General features: G+C 44.9%; 1 protein-coding gene and 1 long non-coding RNA gene across 3 annotated transcripts in view; one reads left to right on the plus strand and one right to left on the minus strand.

The window, feature by feature from the left end:
• Positions 1-23,583, minus strand: part of LOC132972089 (uncharacterized) — a 473,300-nt gene that overhangs the window by 181,017 nt on the left and 268,700 nt on the right. The window lies entirely within an intron of this gene.
• The window catches only part of LOC132972088 (CDK5 regulatory subunit-associated protein 2-like), a 38,940-nt gene continuing 23,980 nt past the window's right edge, over positions 8,624-23,583 (plus strand). Inside the window, exons 1-3 of one of the 2 annotated variants that reach the window (XM_061034985.1) lie at positions 8,624-9,483; positions 12,975-13,024; positions 16,096-16,163. In XM_061034985.1, the coding sequence (XP_060890968.1) occupies positions 9,458-9,483; positions 12,975-13,024; positions 16,096-16,163 (144 nt within the window). In that variant the 5' untranslated portion in view covers positions 8,624-9,457. Of the gene's footprint in view, positions 9,484-12,406; positions 12,842-12,974; positions 13,025-16,095; positions 16,164-23,583 lie in introns of those variants that run through there. The other variant, XM_061034986.1, reaches the window with a different exon arrangement.

The raw sequence follows: 23,583 nt of genomic DNA on the forward strand, positions 1-23,583 counted from the left end.
GCAAAGAAAGAGTTCCTAAACTTATCGCTGCTTCAATTACATCACATGTGTGTTTGAACTCAGTGAGCTTCACAGGATTGTACATGATAAATGCAGAATCTGTGTCCAGGGGTCGGCTGTAAAGCAAACACACACAGACAAAAAATATTGTCTGTAGTTTAGGTATGTTTGTGCCTGCTCATGGGCAATGCATTCTGGGACATGTAGGCACTGCCAGCACCAGCAGGAGAAGAAATCGTTATTTTTTCAGTAGCAGTGATAAGGATTTTATTGCTTTAATTGACTTCATTATCCAATTTGTGCATCCACAGAAAATGTGTGTGTGTGTGTGCGTGTGTGTGTGTGTGTGTGTGTGTGTAGTACTCACTTTGCAGACTGACTCCCTCCCTCATACTGAGAAAACACATTGAGCCCACATGGATCAGACTTGTCATCTCACACACTATTTGAAGAATTTAGATGCACACACACACACACACACACACACACACACACACACACACACATACACACATGCACACACACAAACATACACACACACACACACACACACACACACACACACACACATACACACATGCACACACACAAACATACACACACACACACACACACACACACACACACACACACACACACACACACACACGCCACTTTGAAACTTTGCATGACACAAAGTGACAGCAGAACAGTAACAGTGAGCTGCAGTTCAGCCTTTGTCCACCAGGGGACAGGAAAGCGGAGGCTGGCACAGAGACATGGAGGACGAGAGTCTGCCGACTGAGGGTGGATGACAGAAAACCTGGAAATGGAGACATGCACATGGAAAAATAAATACCTTAAAGTACGGTGGCTGGGAAGTGCAAAACATACTTACAAAGAGTGAAACACTAATTTACAAACGACAGATTCTTTCCGGAAAGGGAATGCTCCATCAAGTGAGGGGTCAGTGAGTTTGTTTTGGTGGAAAGACCGTGTGTTAACTGTTTCAGATGGGTTCCAAAACACAGACAAAGCATCATGCGGTCACCTTAAACTTCCTATAACACATCCTGCTCAGTCCGCCTTTGAATAGTCATGGTGAAACAGTACGGAAGCCCTATGTGGTCATACATGCATGCACTCTTCTCCAGATCTCGACTTATACATCTTGTGATCTCGGGGTGCTGGTTAGCAGGATAACGAGTTCATTTCTCAAAGATCTCTAGAAAACAAATGAATCAACTCGTAATAAAGGGAAAACAAGTTAGATAGAAAGAGGAAATAAACAAGGTCTTGAGACGATTAACAATCCTTACCTGTAATAAAGACAGAAATGGAGGAAACTGTGAGGCTCCCTCTCTCCGTGTGTGTGTGTGTGTATATCCACACACCTTGCCGTCAAGTCTGCACACCTGCTGCTCATCTGCAATCAAGTTACCTACACACTCCCTCAGTATAAACGCCGGCTCAGTCTTCCACTCGACTTTCCATCGGCTGTGATTTCCACGCCTCTATAATCTTCAGCATCCCACGCCGAGCTCCACGCCCTCGCCTCTGAGACGTGACATACTGAAGAACAAGACACCAGAAACCATGCTCTCACACGTCGGACCTCCAGACAGTAAAGAACTTCTTAACTTTACTCAAAAAGCTGTTTTGTGTCTGTCCGTCTTCTCTATAACAAAAATAAAATGTATAGATGTTTGTCCTCTAAGGGCTTCCGTATTTAACAACAATGTGACCCTTTGACTCAACACAAATCAGCACCTTCGGTTTCTAAATATCGCCACTGAGTACAAGAATAAAAAGCATGATGTGCACGTTTTAAGAAGCTTTATATTTCCTCTTAAAGCTGCAGAGAAGAAGCTCATTATTTAGATGTTTTAAAGTATTTCATTCAGGCTGCAGGATTCTTTAAAAGCAGTGATACTTTAGTCTCCCTGTTATAATGATGCTTGAACATTTTTGTGCACAAATCTGCAACTTCCAGACCTTAAAAACTCCTTGAATAACTAACACGTGTCATATTTAATCAATCAGAAATATTTGATTAATGTCAGGGGGGATGTGGTCGTTACAGTTACTCTTAAGCACAATATAGAAATAGGAAATATAGAAATACAGAATAAAATAGAAATATTATGATGGAGAAGTTTCCATATCCACCTATTCCCCCAAACAGACCTGAGGACATGACCTTAAGTGACCCCCCTGAATCATGGTTCTTTCTCCCCTTATTGTGACGCAGCTACCTGTGTAGAGGAGGGGGGGGGGGGGGGGGGGTCTTCATCCATCTGTTTATGCATTGACCCTCTGCTCTGTTCTGTCCCTCCTCTTTAACACGTTTTATTCTTCACACATTGATGAGTCTCTCTCCTGCGCATCACGAGGCTTTCCCTTTGATGTTTTGGGTTCACCGCACCGCTTGGAGGGAGGGGGGGAGGGGGGGAGAGCATCTGACGCGAGAACACCCAGTTTTATTGGGTCGCGGGGGGGGGGGGGGGGGGGGGGGGAATGCTGCCAACCAATGAGCTGTAACGGGAGCACCGGCGGTGGCGTCTGAGCAGCGGCAGCAGCATCTCTCTGACTCCAGACTCTCAGGGAAGAAACCGGTGATGCCCGCGGACGGATTTGGACTCTAACGGGACCTGGAGGACGGATCGGGATCGGGAGGCTAATTATTAAAGGATGTCGTTGATGCCGTGATGCACGTGGAGGGATCTAGTCGACGTGACAGTAGAAGAAGATGGAGAGCAGACCCCTGCAGCCGTTAGAGAGACACTGAGAGGTAAACGTCACTGCAATGTGTGGGTTCATCTCTGCATATTGAGAATGTTAATAAATATGATGAGGAGAGAGTGCGTGATGATCAACAACTTTGAATGAACTCGTGTGCCCTGCATGTTGTTGTCTGTTATTGCAGCAGATGTTGCTCGTGTTGCTCAATAGGTCGCAGTTAATTGTCAACCAGGAGCCTGTCATTGTGTTGATGTTGTCAGAGCGAGGCAGCTGTCTGATGGAGTCTGAATACTCTGAGCCGATATCTGTTTCCTGCTCTGCATTGATTTATTGATTCATGAGCTGTTGAACTCCCAGCAGGCCCGCTGTGTGTGTGTGTGTGTGTGTGTGTGTGTGTGTGTGTGTGTGTGTGTGTGTGGGGAGGTCATTTGATGTTTGGCTGTCTAAAGAAAGTTTAGTCTCTTTAAGTTAAAGGTCAAATCAGGCAGTTTTCAAACATTTGACTCAGAGGACATTTTAAGAGTCTGTTGGGGCCCTTCTCAAAAATCTAATTGGGGGTCCCTCCAACCGGGGTTCATGACCGTCATTTATTTTGTCCTGTATATTTGTTCTCTCCTATAGACGGATTATTCCTCTTCATCTTTCATTGACAAACTTTGCTTCTCACAGGGATAATGCATGCAACGCTTTAGCAGGGCAACGAGAGTGAGCGCTGTCAGATGGGGCCTCATGAGGGAGGTTTCCAAAACTGTCTGACATTTTGTGCCGATGTTTTGGTTGGTACGTTTGTGAGCCATCAGGGGCCCCCCGACTTGTTTTGAAAATGGAATGGTTTCAGTCGCCATGTTGAACTCCTGGAGGTCCCCCCCCCCCCCCCCCCCGAGAAAAGGCACTAACCACAGGAGAAATATAATAACCAGAGAGCTTCACATGTCTGATGTATGCAGGGTGTTATCGTCTTCTTTTGATTTGACTTTAAATCAGAGACTTTAGTCTTTAGGTCGGGTCTTTTTTTAAAGTCTCTGCCTCAAGAGAAGGAGTTCAAGTATCTCGGGGTCTTGATCACGAGAGAGGGTAAAAAACAGACAGGCAGATTGGTGCGGCTGTGTGGTACCGTCGTGGTGAAGAAGGACCTGAAGCTCTCGATTTAACCGTCGGTCTATGTTCCAACCCTCACCTGTGCTGAGCTTTGGGTAGTGACTGAGAGAAAGAGATCTTTGATACAAGCGGCCCAAATGAGTTTCCTAAACGCCCTGCCTGCAGAGGACCTACCTGTGGTCACAACATGACCTGGCAGCCGGTGCTTCCTAAACCTTTTTGTCCCTAAAGGTCATTAAGTCATGAAGACTCAGACTACAACATAAGTAAAAATGTGATGTATCTACTATTGCTATTTTCATTATTGGAGTCCAAACATCACACTGACTTATTGATTGTTTGTTATAGAGCTGCTCTTGTAATATGAGCCTTAAAGGGGGGGGGGGTCGTCATGATGCCTATGAATAATAGATGATCTTTGAGCAGGTTTGAGTGGAAACATCTGGATCATTACATCATACTTTTAGGTCTCTGGATGTCGTTTCTGCTCGATTTCTTACAGCAGCAGGATGTTTTTAAGGCCTCACTGTCAGACTCTTGGACATTGTAAACACACAAACTTCTTCTCACTGAGAGCTTGTTCATCTTTAGACGGTTACATGTCTCCAAACCCTGGATGTGATCTGAGAGAGGCAGGAGGTCTGCATCTCTGTCTGTACAGATGGAGAACAACACACAGAATATTTCCTCTAAATCTCATGTTGAGTCCTGAATAACACAAAATGTCTGGAGGCGAGATGATGCATGAAAAAAAAAATCATCCTGAACCACAGAACAATGCTGCAGAGAAGGTTTGTCCTGCGTTCCGTTGATGTCACATGGTGCATGGTGACGTCTGTTTTTCTCAAATCTGCACCAAAACAAAACGACGTGGAAGAATATGAAAGTGAAGACATCCCTGTGTCCAGAGACGAGGCTGAGACATGTCATCTCTAGATTCATCCTCTGCATCTTTATTATGAACTGATCAGAAAACGATGGGGTTGATAATCCTGACAGGGGACATGACGATGTCTTGGTTTTGGATGTTTTAAAAAATCAGACATTTTACCCGAGTTGCAAATTGTAGAAATGCCAAAGAAAACTGTCAAAAACATGAGAAAATAAAGGTCTAAAGTATACAAATGAATTAATGAATGAACAAATATGTATTTAAACAAAGGTGAAGGTGAAAACTATGTAAATAAAGTCAAAATAGCAGAAGGAGCAGAACGGCTTGCCAAGAGTAATTTTGTTTGACAGTTTGGATATTGACGCAACATCAGTAGGTCGAAAAAAAGCTGTTTCTGTCCCCTCACAGTGAGGAGGTTCCTGGTTTGAATCCCCGTCTGACAGGAGCCTCTCTGTGTGGAGTTTGCATGTTCTCCCCGTGCATGTGTGGGTTCTCTCCAGGTACTCCGGCTTCCTCCCACAGTCCAAACACATGCTCGTTAGGTTAACTGCTGACTCTAAGTTGCTTGTAGGTGTGAATGTGATTGTGGCTGGTTGTCTGTCTCTATATGTCAGCGCTGTGATTGGCTGGCTCCCAATGACAGCTGGGATCGGTTCCAGACCTCGGCGACCTGGAACGTGATCATCGTTGTAGATAATGGATGTATGTAGATTCTGTCTTGCACACTCTGCAGATATCTGTTCATAGGGATGAGATGATTCCTCTACAGCTCGCTCAGAGGGATGGAAGCTGTGATGTGGACGATTACAGGGTGTGAGTTACTCTCTGCAGACTTCATCTCTGTCCCTTCACCTCTTATTGTTTTCCTTTGTGGAACTCCCTCCTTCCTCCTCTCAGTCAGAGAGATGATCAGAAGGCCGGTCACAAGACCACATGACACTAGAATCTGAAACAGACTGTCCTGTTCTGGTTCTTCAGATCCGTCTCAGGTTACCTGATCAAAGGCAGTGTGGTTGTCGGATGTTTGCAGGGAGGGTGTGCCAGAGGCGGGTGAGGGCTTTGACGCTGCAGGTGCAGAGTCAGGTAGGGGGGGATGGAGAGCAGGTACAGTGTCTCGGGTGCAGGAGGTCGGAGAGGTACTGAGGGGCGAGGGCGTGGAGGCATTTGTAACATTATAGTTGATGCAGGATTGAATTGGCAGCGGAGGTGGAAGAGGGTTGGGGTGATGTGCTTCCAGGGTTTGGTGTGGGTGAGGACCCTGGCAGTGGAGTTTTGCACATACTGGAGCCGGTCCAGGACTTTGCTGGGTACCCCCCAGACAGGACTCCATTGCAATGGTCTAGACAGGAAGTGATGAAGGCATGAGTTGGAGTTTCTGCCACAAAGTCAGAGAGTGATGGGCGGAGTCAGGAGATGTTTCAGAGGATGATGACGCACAGGTTGCTGACCTGGAGCGCCCGTCTACATCCAATAGGAGATCTTCTAACCCATGAGGTCAGTTCTATTGCTTAGAAATGGGGGGTACATCCAGGTTTTGATGTTATGCAGGCAGCTGGAAGATGAAGTGAAACGATGATCTTACCTTTATGAAGCGACTACTTCAGAACTCTTTCTGGGTTTGTTCAGAAGTCTAAAGTCTGCTCACAACACGACCAAATCTGAGAGACAATCATTTAAATTGAGCCAAAAAAAACCCACGTCTGCAGCATTAGTTTGATTTGACATCCTGTGATCCTTCATGTTTATCTTTTATCGCTCCCTTAGTGAACTCTGTAAACCTGGCGTACAGAAAGTTAAAAACACTTCTTACCTCCAAGCTCACCGAGCAGTAAATCATAGAGAGTGAGGGGCTGTTCTTTTGGCTGATTGTGTAACATGTTTGTTTCAGTGCGCGGGGGGGGGGTACAAAATCCTCCTGGTCCAGCCTCAGACCTGCAGCTCGGCTCTGACCTGGGAGAACCGGCTGCATGTGAGGAATGTGAGGCAGGTATGTGAGGATGGAAAGAGATTCCTTACATTTTAAAACACGCACACACTGAAGTACACTGAGTGTGTGTTTGTGCACGCTGCTGATGGTTACACACAGTCCTGACCTCCCCGACACTGCAGGTGCTCATCTTCACAAAGACTCCGCTCCACTTTAAAAATTACAGCACTTTTTGAAAGCTTTATTTTTTTTAGCAGTTTTTGAAAATGTGATTCCTCTGCAGGCCGTCTTTAAATGTTTAAATGTTTGAGACCTGACAGCTGCCATCTGCAGGTACAGAGAGGCGGTTCGTCTATTATAGAATCAGAAATTCCATAAGGGATTATCCTTTCAGGTATCTCTGAGTGTTTCCTCATTCAGACGTGTTCAGACAGATGCTTTGTTTGTTTCTTTACTTCAGACTCACTTCAATATGAAGTCGTGTGTTTATACCAGATCATGGAGATTAGTAAAGTCTTTCTATGTGATTTTTCACTCTTAAATATAATATAAATCAAGTATATCCTCTGAAAATAACTCTGTGAGTCATGACTGTCTACAATGGGTGTAACACCCGAGTCCCACTGTCTGTGATGTTTTCAGAGTTTTCAGAGTCCTATCTTCACTTTGTTTACATCGCCCAGACGGCCGGCTGACTCCTCCCCTCGTGTATAAAAGTTGTTTAATTGAGGGACTAGAGAAAAGAAGAATAACATACTGTACTCACTGCTTAACTGTGTTTCTAGATCACGCTCATTTCAGGTAAATTTACATGCAGTGTGAAGATACGAGCATAATAAAGATCGCTAGCATTAGCATGCTAACACAACAATGCAGCGCGAGTTTATTTGGTTTCATGCTGGTGCTCAAGGGCGACATCTGCTGGATCAAAAAATCACATATAAAGCCGTCAAACATTTTGATAACCTCAGTGTGCATGTCTGACATCAGAGAGAAGTTGTTAGAAAAATGTGTCTGAATGTGGAGCTGTGTCCTGCCTAACTCTGAGTGTTCATAATATTTTTTTTTTGACCTCGTTTGGAATGAGCGGGTTTGTTATCTGTAGTTATCAATCACTATTGTCATGTTTTTTTGAAAGATTTTCATTTTGGGCTTTTTGCCTTTTATTTGTTAGGACAGTGGATAGAGTAAATCAGGAGATATAGAACGGGGAATGAAATAGTGGGAAAGGAGCCACAGGTCAAACTTGAACCTGGGTCGCCGCCTTGGAGGACTAGAGCCTCCCTACATCGGGTGCAACCATAACCACGAGGCCATTAGCGACCCACTATTGTCATATTTAGTGCGCGATCAGGGGCAGGATATTTTACGCCCCTGTGACGTCTGTGCCTGTTGACAGAGATAGTCCTGTTCCCAGCTGTCCATCCTTTATTTCCATCTTGGAGGGAAGTTGATGACATTTTAAGTTCTGAACTTCTGTCATTGAAACTCAACAGTTACTGCAGATGTTTCTCAATAAAGCCCCCCTGAGCTGAAGGGACGATGTGGCCTGAAGAGCAGGAAGTGTTTTATTTGATATAAGAAGAAGAAGTTTGTATGTGTTTACTAGTATTAACTAAAGCTCCTGATTGGACGAGGCCTGTCTTTAATTCATTTTTAAATAAACGTCTCTGTAGGGTGAATAAAAAACGTTAGGATTCACACACAAACCCCCCCCCCCCCCCCCCCCCCCCGTTTGTAGAAGCTCTGTGGAGGAATTTCACGCTTGTGATCCAGACCTCTGCTTCTGACTCCGGCCCGCTGCCACCGCCGCCGCCGCTGTCCGTCTTTGATCCTGCGCTCGGTCCAGCAGCCTGAATGTTCAGCCTGTCTGTTTGAATCCATTCAACACAGCTGCACAGTGTACTCTTTGAACCGCCCTTCACACAGAGAGAGAACACACAACAATAATGTGGTTTTATCACAAAGATCGTGTGTGTGTGTGTGTGTGTGTGTGTGTGTGTGTGTGTGTGTGTGTGTGTGTGTGTGCTGCAGGGAGAATGTAAAGCAGCTCAGTGTGTGTTGGTTGTTGGAGGGGGGGGGATTAGTGTGGGGAACCATACCTTGTTTTACCTGCTGCAGACCTGCTCTGACATGTCACACACACCTGCAGGGGCGGGATGGGATGCATAATCACACACACACACACACACACACACACACACACACACACACACACACACACACACTCTCTCACATTAGGGTGTCCTGTGCGTGCTCCACCCTGCCTTCAAAACATACCAGAGGCAAATAGTCCATTGACAGATTAGTGACTGTTTTACAGGCTAAGGCAGGAAGACGTTGGTGTGGTTTGTGCACATGCTCCCACACACACACACACACACACACACACACACACACACTGAGCCCTAGTGAAGCGTCTGTTTTGGAGCGTGCTGAAACAGATCACTCTTTCATGCTGAACCAGGCAGTGTGTGTGTGTACCTTTGCTCCCCGGCCGGTGTTTACCTCCTCTGTTGCTGCCACGTCAGATTCTGGACTCGGTCGCTCGGGCCGGGTGTTTGGCTCGCTCCTCGGGGAATCTCTGCCTGACTGTGGTCACTCGGCTCCGGGTCTGAGGAGGTTTTTTACTCACCACTCGCCGCCGCTTCTCTGGCTGCTGTTTTGGCCACGTCTGACTGTTTGCAGGAGAGTGCAGGTCTGAGGATGTGTGCAGGTCTGAGGAGGCGACTCTCACCTGACAGCTTGAGGGGAAACTATCAGAGCTGCTGCTGCAGGAGCTAATTTCTGTGTTTTTTGGATACCTCTGCAGCTGTAACATGAGTGGATATCTGTACAGAGGAAGGTAAGACTGTTTGATGAGCTTCTGATGAGTCATGGTGGTCTGTTTGGTGTTGTTTTGTGTGCATTAAAATGAACATAATGTGAGTAGAAGAAGCCTCTCGTGCAGTGAATACAGATGAACAAAGTGGAAAAAGTCCTGAAAAGAGGACCTTTGTGCTCCTGTTACATAACCACTGAGGTCTGGACTCAAACATGTGGAGCTCCTGGATGATGGGCAGTGATTGGCTGAGTGAAAAGCCTGAATTATCTGTGCCCATTTTAACCTCTTAAAGCCTGAAAACACTCGCTGCCTGTGCTTTATTCTACATGCAGTCAGAGACTTTACAGACGCTCCACGTTTTTCCTCCTTCAGTTGTTTATGCATTAACAGATCTTTACTGAAGAGGTCACATGTGAATATACAAACTCTATGATTGCAACCATTAATGTTCTAGGTGTCTTTCCATTTGGGAGAAATTAATCAAAACAAAAGTACATTGAACTCAGCGGTAGCACATTTTGTTTCTGTACATTTTAAAGATCTGCACCACAGCAGAAGATGTGAGTTTGGAGAAGTTTTAGCAGACACACAGCTGTGCTTTGAAACTGGTCATTATATTCATATCACAAAACCAGGTGTTGTGTTCGATATAGAAGTTAAAAGAAACGTGGATGAGCTTTAATGTTTTCCCGTATTCATGTTATATCTGATCTTCATTTAGCCTTGACCTCGTAGTTCTTTGGAGCAGCTGCAGGACTTGACCTCTGACCCCAGCAGGTCAGGGCAGTAAGGCCGAGCATACTCTGTGTCATTGTATAAATGTTGAGGTGGTAACGTCATCTCACGCTGTTCGTGTGAATTGTTTACGACGCACGACCAAAGCTCACGGTTCATGTCCTCACGCTGTCCGCTGGGATCGTCCAACACGACCTGAGAGCTCGTACTGCAGAGCGGAGTGTTGACAAATGTCAATAAAGTTTCATTTGAAAAGTCCATCAGATGGAAGTTGAAGTCAGAGCTGTATTAGGTTCAGTTTTCTTGTATACTCTGCTCAAATAAAAACACACACACACACACACTCAGCATCTCTCACCATCATAAGCTTATAGCAGACTATTTCTTGCAGCTTGTTGTAAAACCAAGCGGTTGAAAAATGAAGCCGATGCTGAAGTGTAAAGTCCTGCAGTTCCTCAAGTGTCCACTAGAGGCTGGCTGCAGAAGCACAGGAAGTCACATACACACCCATTCTAAAAGAATTCAAAAGATTAACATGTTTACAGCCTGGTTACAAAAAACCAAATAGGTGTGATTAGTTATCGTCATCATGGGGACACACTGTACGGGGGGTGAATGTTTTTTAAATGGCTCTGTTTTGATTTTATAAATGATATATGTTATCCAGAGTTAGGCGCGTACCTGACATGATTGACAGGTGGGCGCGGTGTAACGGTTTGTCAGGAGGTTTAAAACCCGCCTCAGCTCCAGCTCTCAGCCTGTCGTTAGGTTGACTGAAAGTTAGACTGAGACAGCATTTCCAACATGTTCCAACATTCCACAAATGTTGTTCTCACACCTTCAGCCTGTTGATCTCAGCTCTGGTGGTCTTCAGCTGCTGGAGGCTGTAAAGAGGACGTTACTGTCGTCTACTCAGCTTCTATTGTCACACATCCACTCACGTCTCCTTCAGCTGTCGGCACCAAGAGGCAAACACACACACACACACACACACACACACACACACCTAGGTGGTCAAGATGCTGTTAAACACTCTGAATCCAGTAAAGCCTTTGATTCAGAGAGGATCATTTGGGGATCATTACCGTCTCACCCTGATGTGAGGCTCCTCGTGTGTCTTCACTTCGGCTGATAAAAGCGGCTTTAACAGCTCGGTGGAATCTGCTTTCACTTAATCTTCCTCATCGATTATTCATGAGAAGCTCAGAGGACGTGCTAATTGGGAGGAAACCCAGATCATGATCCTGTGAAGATGTAACTCTTTTTTTGGTTTGAATGAATCACAGAACAAACTTAAACCTTCATTTTCCAGACCTGTAATTAATTTCCATGACGCAAAACAGCAATTAAAGGTTTATTCCTGTATTCCTGGGTTCCTATTCTGGGTTCAAAATGACTAATAGGTAGAGAGAGGTTTGAGTGGCTTCAGCCGGCTGCAGGAAAAAAAAAACAGGCTGCCATGAATGCAACAAAATCTTTTTGGTTGAATGAGTCCATCAGGGTGCATCCACCAGAAGTCGTTGTTTTTGTCCCTGACGGGCTCAGGTTGTTATTCTAAACGTTGTACCACCAACGTCCGACCGGGTCTCGTCTAAAATCCCCCGACGTTGGTGGCAGAGTTTGTCATCAGAGTGTCGTATGAAGCAGCAATGACCTCCATCGTCCAATCAGGCGTCTCTGCTCGTCAACATAGTGGGAGAGTAACTGTGTGTGTATGTGTGAGCGTGTAAAACGTCCAGTTAGCAACGTTAGCACCAACGCTAGTTTGGTAACGTCTGCCATCGCACTAATCTCATGAAAACAAAAGTGACAGCGTCGCACGATGACGTCAAAAAACGGAGGAGAAACCGGCGCACGGCTGGCTGTCTTCACTTTCTCGATGATGGAGTCTGGGATCGATTATACGTCATGTTCACGATGTGTACCCGAGCTTGTGCATGAGCAGCCAACACCTCTTCCAAGCGTGCCAGGACCAAAGAAGTGTACCGAGCTTGAGCACGGATCGGAGCACTCAGACTAGAAAATCACTTCCTGTCAGGGACAAAAACAAACGACTTTTAGCTTGGATGCAAAAGTTCCTTAAAATCAGATTGTAGCCCCAATTTTTGCATATTTCTCTTTCATATCACCACAAATATATATATATATTTGTTGTTGTTGTTTTTGTAAACGCTGCTAACAAAGTTTCGTTGTGTCCTTGTATACAATGATAATAAAGATTCTATCTATCTTAAAGCCGGTTTAAAATCTACTGAAGCGATTCCAAAGCTTCTTGCACTCGTTGGTCTTAATCATCCCAAGTGATGTTAAAATAAGATCCCATGTTTAAACACACCAGAATGACCCTTGAACTGAAGTGTATAGATGATAAACAGAGGGAGGTAAAAGCTCTCTGAGAGTTAGATTTGTCCTTAGCGGAGGCTCTGGAGGACTCCTCCACTCTCTCTCTTTGTTTACTGTCTCAGCTGCTGAGTGATGACTGTGTGACTCGAAGCATGCGCTGACTCAGTCTCCACCCGTGTGTGAGTGTCCTGCTGTCTCTGACATGTCAGTGCAAAGAAGAAGGAGCTCTGCTCTATTTCTGACCCAGTGAGCTTTTAGAGAGTCCACCACACATTCAGTGAGCGGCTTAGAGCACCAGCAGGTAGGCTGAAGGTGGAGGAATAGTCGGTATAAATCTGGATAAACTGGTTTCGGTGCAGGTTTGAGGATCTGTGTGTGTGTGGCTGCTGGTGGAGAGTCTGAAGGCAATGGACTGAAGGCTGTCTCTATTTCAGGAACTGTGGAGAGAAACGGGCCAGGCCGAAGAGCGTGGGACCAATGATGGGTGAGTAGATATCCTAAATCTATTAAACTCTTTTCTTTCTTTCACCGCTAGATTCTTAAAATAACCACATCACAGATTTAAGTTTTTAACAGGAAAAACATAATAAACACCTCCTCTAACTTTAGATTCTGCTCCTGAATGCTCTGGATTTGTTTGGACCAGAGAAGGTAGGCAGTTTTAAAGCACCCCCACACGGCCGTTTTGGACGCCCCTCGGTTTTTCCAGATATGAGAGCAGTTATCAGGTCAAACCAACAGGTGTTGCAGCGATGGAAGCGGGTGAGGGAAAAGGATCCAAAAATCTGATCCTGACGTCAATAAATCCTGTTTTCAAATTGAAAAGACCAAAAGGTTCCTAAAGATTATATAGTTGTGAACTTATTAAAAAATCACTAATACACGTCTAGTTCAAATGCATTAAAGGTGCAGTCTGTAACTCTGACCCCTTGTGTTTAAAACGGGTACTGCAGTCTAAATTCTAAACATCATAGAGAGCTGTCTCCCCCCCCCCCCCCCTCCTCTCTATAGTCCATGCTCACTCAGGTCACCATGTGGTGGACTCTGAAGCTTCAGTGTTTATCCAGCTCTGCATGGGTCTGTAAACCTTTCTGTGTTCTAACCTCTCTCCATTTTTCAAAAGCATCTCCAATATTGATCCTAGTTTGAGCACGTTTCTGCTCGTGGAGCTTATTAGAAACATGCAGAGGCTTTTTAGGTCGGGTACAATCACTTCTATCTGAACCACTTCTCTTGCCCCCCCCTTAGGGTCTCCCACATTTTTAGAGTCAGTTAAGATTTGAACATCAGGCTCTTAAGTCTGTGTTCAGCACAGAGCTGGAGTGAGGAAGCGGTTAGCCTAGCTTAGCATAAATACTGGAAACGGGGGGAAACAGCTAGCATGGCTCTCTAAAGCTAATAAAAAGTCTGTGCAGCTCACTTTGAAACTTCTCATATCTCGCTTTTTTACACAAGCAGAAACAAAAAAAGACGAGGCGAGATCTATGAGGAAGAATGTTTCAGGAAATCGTGTTTCTGACTTTCATTTGAGGCCAGACGTTCGGGTTCAGGTGACCTTATTTGTGCCCGTTGGTAGATTTGTTTGCAGCCAGAGAGATGGACGTCCATCATGAAACACAGATTACGAAAGGTGCGTAGTGGTTTGGTGTGGATTCGGGGTCTGGAATAAGGGAGTCCATTATGAATAGAGGCTCCTCACAGGTGCAGTAAAACAACATATATTTATGTGTGTGTGTGTTTGCGTGCTTGTAGCGGTGCGTCATTCCAGCTCACCTCCCAGCAGGCGTCCGTCCAGAATCCCTTTTTCTACCTTTCTGCTACAGAGCAGCTCTTAATAATATTTAATGTGCCGCAATTTTAAAGAACCGTCAGAAATCTTTACGCTGCCAAACACCGTCTTGATTACGCCCCCTGGGATCAGGCACCCCGCCGCCCACTCCCCGCCCCCCCTTACCCCCCCCCCTATTGGCCCGCTGTTTAAAAGAATCAAACACAAACTATTGTACAAATCCCTCCTGCGTGGAGTTTTCTGGAAACACTCCCGGCCTTTTAGAGAGGAGAAGTTTGGCTTTGAGACGTCTTAAGACCTCTGGAGGAGTTTCAGCTGGACGGGAATGTACCATGATAGGTGTGTGTGTGTGTGTGTGTGTGTGTGTACAGGCCATATATCCAGGTTTAATAGGGTTATATTGAGGCGAGGGTTAATCAGAACGTCTCAGAGATGTTTTATGAGATGTTTTAAACCGTGCTGTTTACAGATGAAATACATTTATTTGATTCAAACCCCAGACAAACCTCTCCTGTCCGCATGCTGCTGAGTGTGTGTGTGAATGAAACGGTTTCATCGAGTACAGGAGCCCAAAGAGGACATTTTCTTTCACTCCGTCTCCCTCTGATAACCAGCGATGGACAGGTTAATGAACATTAATAACTAGAGTCACACACAGACAGCTTCATTCATTTAGACTCTAAATGAAAAAAACGTTTGGACACAGCGCTCTATTTTTAAGAGCTTTAAAAGTCACCAAAGAAGGTGACGATGATGAAAATGATATAACGGCTGATTCTTGTGCTTTTGTCTTCGGGCTTCTTGTTCCTTTATTAAAGAGATAGGACAGTGGATAGAGTTAAAATCTGTGGAGAGAGAGAGAGGAATGACATTGAAAAGGAATCAGAGGTCAGACTCGACCCGGCCCGCCCGCCTGGAGGAACCACAGCCTCCGTACATGGGGTTCGCGCACTAACCACTAGGCTACCGTTCCCGCAATTTAAAGGCTTTATATGTGATTTTTTGATCCAGTAGATGTCGCCCTTGAGCACCAGCATGAAACCAAAACCAACTTGCCCTGCATTGTTGTGTTAGCATGCTAATGCTAGCGATCTTTATTATGCTCGTATCTTCACACTGCATGTAAATTTACCTGAAATGAGCGTGATCTAGAAACACAGTTAAGCAGTGAGTACAGTATGTTATTCTTCTTTTCTCTAGTCCCTCAATTAAACAACTTTTATACACGAGGGGAGGAGTCAGCCGGCCGTCCGGGCGATGTAAACAAAGTGAAGATAGGACTCTGAAAACTCTGAAAACATCACAGACAGTGGGACTCGGGTGTTACACCCATTGTAGACAGTCATGACTCACAGAGTTATTTTCAGAGGATATACTTGATTTATATTTAAGTGTGAAAAATCACATATAAAGACTTTAATGCTTTTTAAAAGTCTGTCAGAATGAAGGGAAGAACATTAGAACTGTCAGATTTGTGTTATCTGGTGTACTGGAACATACTACAGAACTCGTTGAACCATCAGTCATTCAGGAGGTGAAATATGTAAAAAAAAAAAAAAAATCCCAAGTCGACTCTATTGAGAGCCTTGCAGTAGATTTTTGAGATCCAGTCATAGTATCTGTGACTTTAGAGGAAGCTGTGCTCCTTTTTCCTTCCTGCAAATCAACCAAACATCACCCCAACACTGTGCAGGAGCCGAAGCTGAGGTATTCCTACCATACCTCAGATTTGATCTGACCGTGTGCTTCTTTTCCTCTCTGTGCAGATTTCTCATGTGATGAAACAGAAAAAGGCCCACCTGTACAGATGCACAGCCTCCGAGAGTTTGAACAGGTAAGAGATGTGTCCTCAAACACCACCACCCCCCCCCCCCCCCATGCTCTTACATGCTGTTTGGAAAAGTTTGTTATGCTGCTGTTGTGATGGGAACAAGAGGCGGCCATGGTGGCTGGAAAAAGAACGCTGGAGAGACGAGGCTCCACTAGTGGTTGGGAAGCTTGTTGCTGTGTGTGTGTGTGTGTGTGTGTGTGTGTGTGTGTGTGTGTGTGTGTGTGTGTGTGTGTGTGTGTGTGTGTGTGTGTGTGTGTGTGTGTGTGTGTGTGTGTGTGTGTGTGTGTGTGTGTGTCCAGGCTTGTCTGTGCTCTGTGGTAATCACTATGTAGGTGTGTTTGGGAAGATGATGTGGCAACAGAAACTCTGCATGAGTCAAAGAGCTTCTTCCTCGTCTCTCCTGCTGTTTCTCCACAACTCCTGTCACTCCTTCCCTCAATCATGCTGTAATACTCTCTCTCTCTCTCTCTCTCTCTCTCCCTCCCTCTCTTTCTCACTCTCTCTCTCTCCCCCCCTCTGTCTCTCACTCTCTCTCTCTCTCTCTCCCCCTCCCTCTCTCTCTCTGTCTCTCTCTCTCTCTCTCTCTCTCTCCCTCCCTCTCTCTCTTTCTCACTCTCTCTCTCTCCCCCCCTCTCTCTCTCTCACTCTCTCTCTCTCTCTCTCCCCCCCCCTCTCTCTCTCACTCTCTCTCTCTCCCCCCTCTCTCTCTCACTCTCTCTCTCTCTCTCACTCTCTCTCTCTCTCTCACTCTCTCTCTCTCCCCCTCTCTCTCTCACTCTCTCCCTCTCTCTCTCCCTCTCTCTCTCTCTCACTCTCTCTCTCTCCCCCTCTCTCTCTCTCTCTCTCTCTCTCACTCTCTCTCTCTCCCCCTCTCTCTCTCACTCTCTCCCTCTCTCTCTCCCTCTCTCTCTCTCTCTCTCCGTCTCTCTCTCTCTCTCACGGTGCAGAGTCACTGTTTTTTCTGTAAGTGCATGCTTGTGACATAATGAGGGAGAAAAGTTGATGGCGCCGTTCAGAAGTTATTATAAGAGTAATCAACGTAACCTCAAAATTAAAGAGTAACATCTTTAGTCCTGCTGCTCTGTCTGATGGGATGATTACGTGTCTGACTTCTTAGAGTGTACACAACGATAGAAACGCTCCGACCGGCTGTGAGATGTATCACTAAGTATTTTACAGTGCCTCGTCTATATCCCCACAAAACGGGTTTCAGGGGATCCTGCAGCACCCTCAGCACCCCTACTTCCCACGTCTCTGTCTTAAACTTTAAAAACACTCACGACATTCTTCTACAAAATCATCAAAATAAAAGCTCCTAAAAACCCCGGACTAGACGTTAAAAGTATGATGTATGAATAAATAAAAGGAGGCCACACATGCAGACGTATTTCAGGCTCTTTAAATGAATGGCCGCACATCTTAACGTCTGCTGTGCAGTTTTCTCCTCCAGGTTCTGGTTCTGAGCCAGAGTAATGGATTCTGGGAGCTGAGCCAGGTGCATTATGGGTCTGATATAACTCTGGAGGTGCTCTCTGCAATTAACTTGTTCCTCCTTAAGTTAAGGACAGAGCTACAGAAGAGGAATGTTCTGGTTTATACCGTTGAATGAATGTGGAGAGATCGGGTTGTATTGGGGAAAAGCTTTAGCAGGATGAGATCAGATTTATGTTTCTGCAGAAACTGCTTTTTGACTTTTGACCTTTCTCATATTGACGGATTGGATGTGAGGAAATATTTTAAAGTCTTTGCATCACTCCTCATTTTACCTCACTTAATCTTTGCTAACTTTCACACAACCTACATTCAATCAGTATGACACCTACACGTCTATAAGGGTCTGCTTGGTGCTGGGGCAGCACAACAGAAGCTTCCTAACTTTCTAAATTGTTTGATAACCGTGGAAATTAGATGTGAGAGCTGCAAGGGACAATGTCAGTACACATGAACGCTCCTTAAAGGAAGAATGTGCGACTTTTTGATCCAGTAGATGTCGCCCTTGAGCTCCAGCATGAAACCAAAACAAACTTCTGTTTGGCCACGCCTCCTCCAAACTGAAGCCTCCGCTCTCCTCCAGAGACACACCTCCAACACCCATCCCCTCGCGTTTGCATGAAGGAGTTTAAAGCAAGCTGTTGACGAAATAATCCTTTGATCGAGCTGCGATCACCTGTGTGATGTCACATGTTAGCGCTCTTTAGTTAGCTCGTAGCTTCACATTTCATGTAAACTGACACAGAATGAGCGTGATCTAAAAACTCTTACTAACATCCAAATAATCAGTGAGTATGTTCTTCTTCTCTCTAGTTCTTGACTAAAACAGCTTTTATACACAAGGGGAGGAGCCGGCCGTCCCGTCCATGTTAACACGGCTCTGACAACAACACAGCCAGTGGGACTCGAGCTTCTCCCTCATTGTAGACAGTCATGACTCAGAGACACATTTACACAGGACAGACTTTATGATTTATTTATGTGGAACATGTTGATCATTCTGCCTTAAAGTCATCCTAACTTGGGGTAGGAAAACTTTAATTCAAGAGTTCCTTTGTTTCCTGAAATCTAAAATAAACTCTCTCACTTGGAGAATAATCATCTCGACTTTCACTTATCCTCAAAGAAGTCATTCAACATCAGTTGATTGCAGTGAAAAATTAAGGAAGGCGTGCAGGAAGCAACACATAAACATCAAGAAAATAACTCTGCGGCATTCATGGAAAGCTTTCAACTCTAAAGTATGACATGTGGGAGATGCTGTGAAACACTGGACCGGTCCTTGAAAGGCTCTCTGCAGGTCTGCAACATATCGACTGTAATTCAAACATGCAATCCATTTTCTCCTCATCCCTTCGTACAAAGCCGCTGTTTTAAGTTGCCTCCCAGTCTGCCGTCTGCGTACACCATGACTCATCAGTTCATCCCTCAGTGGGAGAGTCAGAGGAGAGCTTCAAAGGAGAGCCGCCTCCATGCTCTAATGTCGGATCTGAGCAGGCAGCCAAGAAAGAGTTGGGCTCTCTGCCTCCACTCGCGCCGCTGCAGGGGGAAAATATCTCCTCACTCTGAAAACACAAAGCTCGATCTCTAAAGCTGTTCAGGACGCAGTTCAGCCACTTAAGCTGGAAGGCACAAAGTCTGTCAAAGAATAAATCACGGTAAAATACAGTACAGCTGCACATCGTATTATTAAAAAGACGCCGTTACAAGCTGCCAATAAAGTGAATTAAAGCAGCATTGAAACGTCCATCCTCAGGCATATACAGCACTTAATTCACATGTCTGATCTATTTTTAGCTCACAGGTTCAAACATTAAGCTTCAAAAGTGGCTGTTAGCCAACGCCTTCATTGTCTCGTCTTTTTATATCCTTTCTCTTTATCCAGACTCCAGGCTGTAGTGTCCTGTGTTTGCACACTTTTAGTTGTGTGTATATTTGGCAGACAATTTGTGGTGAGTGTGCGACTCTTTAGTCTTTACTCTCTAGTGCGTTCACACCTGCAGAAAAACTCATGAAACACTCCTGATGTTTCCATGCCGAGCGTCATGTGATCACACAAACATCTGAATGTTTCTCCTCCAGCCTCCTCGTGTTTATTCTGCAGAAAGTCAGAGTGAGCTGAAGTGAGAACACAGCAGGATATAATCAGGAGAATTCACCTAGAACCAGTGGGAGGGGCCAGTGGGAGGGGGGGTGGTGACCTTTATTCCCTGTGATCGCTGCACGACCATAGACTGTCTGCACGCCACCTCTACCATCTCCGTGCTCTAATCAACCTGCTGCTGCATGTTTCCTGTTCTCCAGGATGTTCTTCTCCACTCTTTAGTTCACATTGAGATTCTGTTGAACTACACGTAGCATTGATAGAAAGACACATATTCTCATTCTAGCGTCATATAGGGAACTCTGCTGCTTCGACTGCTACTTGTGTCTTTTTCTTATATCACGTCTTACCTCAGGAGACATTTTTACACCGATCAAACGTCGTCAATGCTGCAATAGTATTTATACATATAAGAATTTCTGTACAAATTCCAGAGAAAAATCTGTGTTTCTTAAATTCTATCTGAACTATTTTTCCTGTGAGAAGATGAGTCATGAAACCCAGATGTTGCACTTGGACGTCTGGATCACACGAGGTCGCCGGGTAGTGAAAAGTACGCCTTCTTAAAAACATCACAAACACCATGTTCATGGTGATGAATTTCCTCCGTCTCTGCTTTAAATCTCAAACTGTGGGAAAACTGACACGACGTAAAATAAAACTCAAATCACAGCGCCGCGTCTCAAACGGGAGAAGGGAACAACTCATTTGTAATAAATAGCAGAGAAACAAACGAGTCCTGTCTGAAAAGTTTCCCCCCTTTCTGACGGAGCAGATTCAAGCTTTTTGACCTTTCTTTGCCACCGTAGTTTAACACTAAGTTTTCCTGACAGTGGAAGCGAATGTTGGTCTTCTCATGTTAACAGAGCACTGGATTATTGAACCCAGGTTATGTGTCTGTGTGTGTGTGTGTGTGTGTGTGTGTGTGTGTGTGTGTGTGTGTCTCTCTCCACATTTGCGTCAGTTTAAAGTCGGCGGGTTTGGAAGAAACTCGAACCTGCCAGAGCTGCGTTTGTAACTGTCAAACATCCTCGCTCTGCAGGCCTGAGGTTTTTTTTTTTTTTTTCTTTTAAAAGAGAAAATATCACCCAATCAAAATGCTCCTTTCTCAAATGGCCTTTATTAGTCCACAGGAGAAATTGGAAGCACATGTCTGCCTATAAATGTGAATTCAAACCGACCGCAGAGACACACAGATTGATAGAAGGAGGAGGAGGACTGTGGATAATTTCTTGCCGTTAAAAACCTCAGGACAAATTAGGGTTGTTAATCTGTTATTTTGACCTCGGTCTCAGTGTTCACTTCTAAAAAAGCCACACTCGCTATGAAAGGTCTGTCAGAGCTGGATTACTGTTACCAGACCGTCAGTAATGGATCCTGTATGGCACACAGAGAGAGAGAGAGAGCACACACATCCTACAGCTGAAGAGAGCGTGTGCGACCTAAACGACAGATTTCTCTTCATCCACTCGTTTGTCTCCTCTGTGCATCTTTGTGCTCTCCTAGTTTATGTTGTGGAGTTTGAAAATAGGTCAGAATAATGTGTGTGTGTGTGTGTATGTGTGTGTGTGTGTGTGTGTTCAACCCTCCAGCTGTTGGCTCTGATTGGTTGCTCTATGCAGCTCATATCTGCAGCTCTGCAAAGGAAACACTAGAAACAGAGGAGCAGAGATGTTTCATTAAGAAAAGATAAAACAGAAACGTCCTCTCTCCTGACGGAGTCAACTGAATATTTTGAGCTCTGACATTTAGCATCGTGTTGAGATGTTAAATTCAGCATCATAATAGGCCAACATGAGGCGTCAGGGTCAGAGAGACAGATTTTTAGTCTGATATTCACAGGAGCAAATCTCCAAAAGGCTCAAACAGCAAAAACACGGCCCAGAGGTTAAAGGTCAGGGACGGAATTAGCTGAGGGGACATCTAGCAGACGGGTAGCAGCTCCCGCCTGTCACTCAATGAGGCCACGCCCCCCCTAATTCTACATCCCTTTAAGCCTTAATGGGGCTCTATGAGGACTGACTCACTGCAGGAGACAGACTCTAGTGGACACTGGAGGAACTGCAGCTGTAAAGTTAGACATTTTAACATGTAGCTCTATGGGGACTGACTCACTGCAGGAGACAGACTCTAGTGGACACTGGAGGAACTGCAGCTGTAAAGTTAGACATTTTAACATGGAGCTCTATGGGGACTGACTCACTGCAGGAGACAGACTCTAGTGGACGTGGAGGTCCATGGCAGACGTGCCGCTCAGACTAACTTCAAGGTTAAAAACAAGACGCCGTCTAGAGACAGTTTGTCTCAAAGGAAACAACAACAGACTGCTCTCTTCATTCAGGAAACAGCGTGCACGCCCTCACCCCCAGCAGTTCACTGATATTGAAGTATGATACAAATTTCCTCCTCTGGGCTCTCTCAGATCTCCCACTCAGAATAGATATCGATGCCAGGATGTCTGTCTGCGTCCTCTCTGACCCACACTGCAAAACATCCTCAGCTCAATCCAAGTCTTGACTAGCTAAAACAAATAGAAAAATAAGTGCTAAAATGACATATTTGATATATTTTAAGGTTTAAATTCATGCTAACAGTGCACCTTTATCTGCCAAAAAATGAAGAGATTTTAAAAAAAAATCTAATTTGAAACACATTCTCTTTAATTGTTCGTGCAAACAATTATTTTATGAAGTCCATCCATCAACAAACATTCATCTTTTTAAGCACATGTCTTGTTGCTGCTGCTTCCAAATTGGCTGTTTGGGGGGTTTGATCCCCAGCTCCTGTAGCTCCTGCAGCTACATGTCTGATGTGTCCTTGGGCAAGACACTTAACCCCAAGTTGCTCCTGCTGCTGTGGAGTATACGAGCATTGAGAAGTCAGAAGACTAGAAAAGAGTTATTACAAGCTCAAGTTCATTTACCATTTAAGATTTGAAATCGGTGCAGCTCCGACTTCCTTTATATCAGATCAGTCTTAACACACCGCACACCACAAGAACATCTTTAGAACCATGCAAAAATCAGGACTTTGCTGAGTTTTGTCAAAAGGTCTAAAATAAGCTTGCCCTATATTATTTATAATCTATATTAATGATGTTGTTTTGTCTATCAGGGACTTCGGGTTTCCTCTGAACTTGGAAAATTCGCTTTTAGCTTCTTAGCTCCAAAAATGTGGAACAATTTACAAAACTGTCTCGAGATTGACACTCGCAGATTAAGACAAAGATCTCAAACCACTTTGTGTAATTGTTTGTAATGAGAATCATCCTGACCTGTCTTTATTGTTTTATTTGTGCCCTTTTTGTTTGTTCTTCTGATCTGTATCTCGACATCATTGTAAACGAGGGAAACTTCAATGATTTTCGAAGCTTAAATAAAGATGCGTACCCCGTTTCAGTCCTACACTGTTACGCTGCTACACTGACCCCAGCTAAAAGTAGCCTAACGCCTGACTCTAAGGCCGGGGATCCCGTTACCTACTGCCTCTCCTTAGGTTGGTTGTTACCTTCCCTGAATGTTTGCGACACTGTCTTCTCTGTTATGGAGGGTGCGTTGGGATGACTGATTCATGCACTCTCAGATAGACCGGTCCACAGACACTCTTTCTGCTCATGAAGGTTGAAGAGTCTGACGCTAAAATCTCACACAGATGTGTCACACGTCCCCTCAATAAGATCCATGAATGTATGAATGCACCCTCTCGGTTTTTAGTAGAAGAAGAAGTGAGCAGCTGATTGTTGCAGGACGAAGCGGAGAGTTTATTTTTTACAGTGTATTCTGGAGGACGATGCTGAGGAGCGTTAATGGACGTGCTGACAGTCAGGAG

This window comes from Labrus mixtus, chromosome 3 (assembly GCF_963584025.1).
Source record: "Labrus mixtus chromosome 3, fLabMix1.1, whole genome shotgun sequence".
In the NCBI taxonomy this organism is placed as follows: domain Eukaryota; kingdom Metazoa; phylum Chordata; class Actinopteri; order Labriformes; family Labridae; genus Labrus; species Labrus mixtus.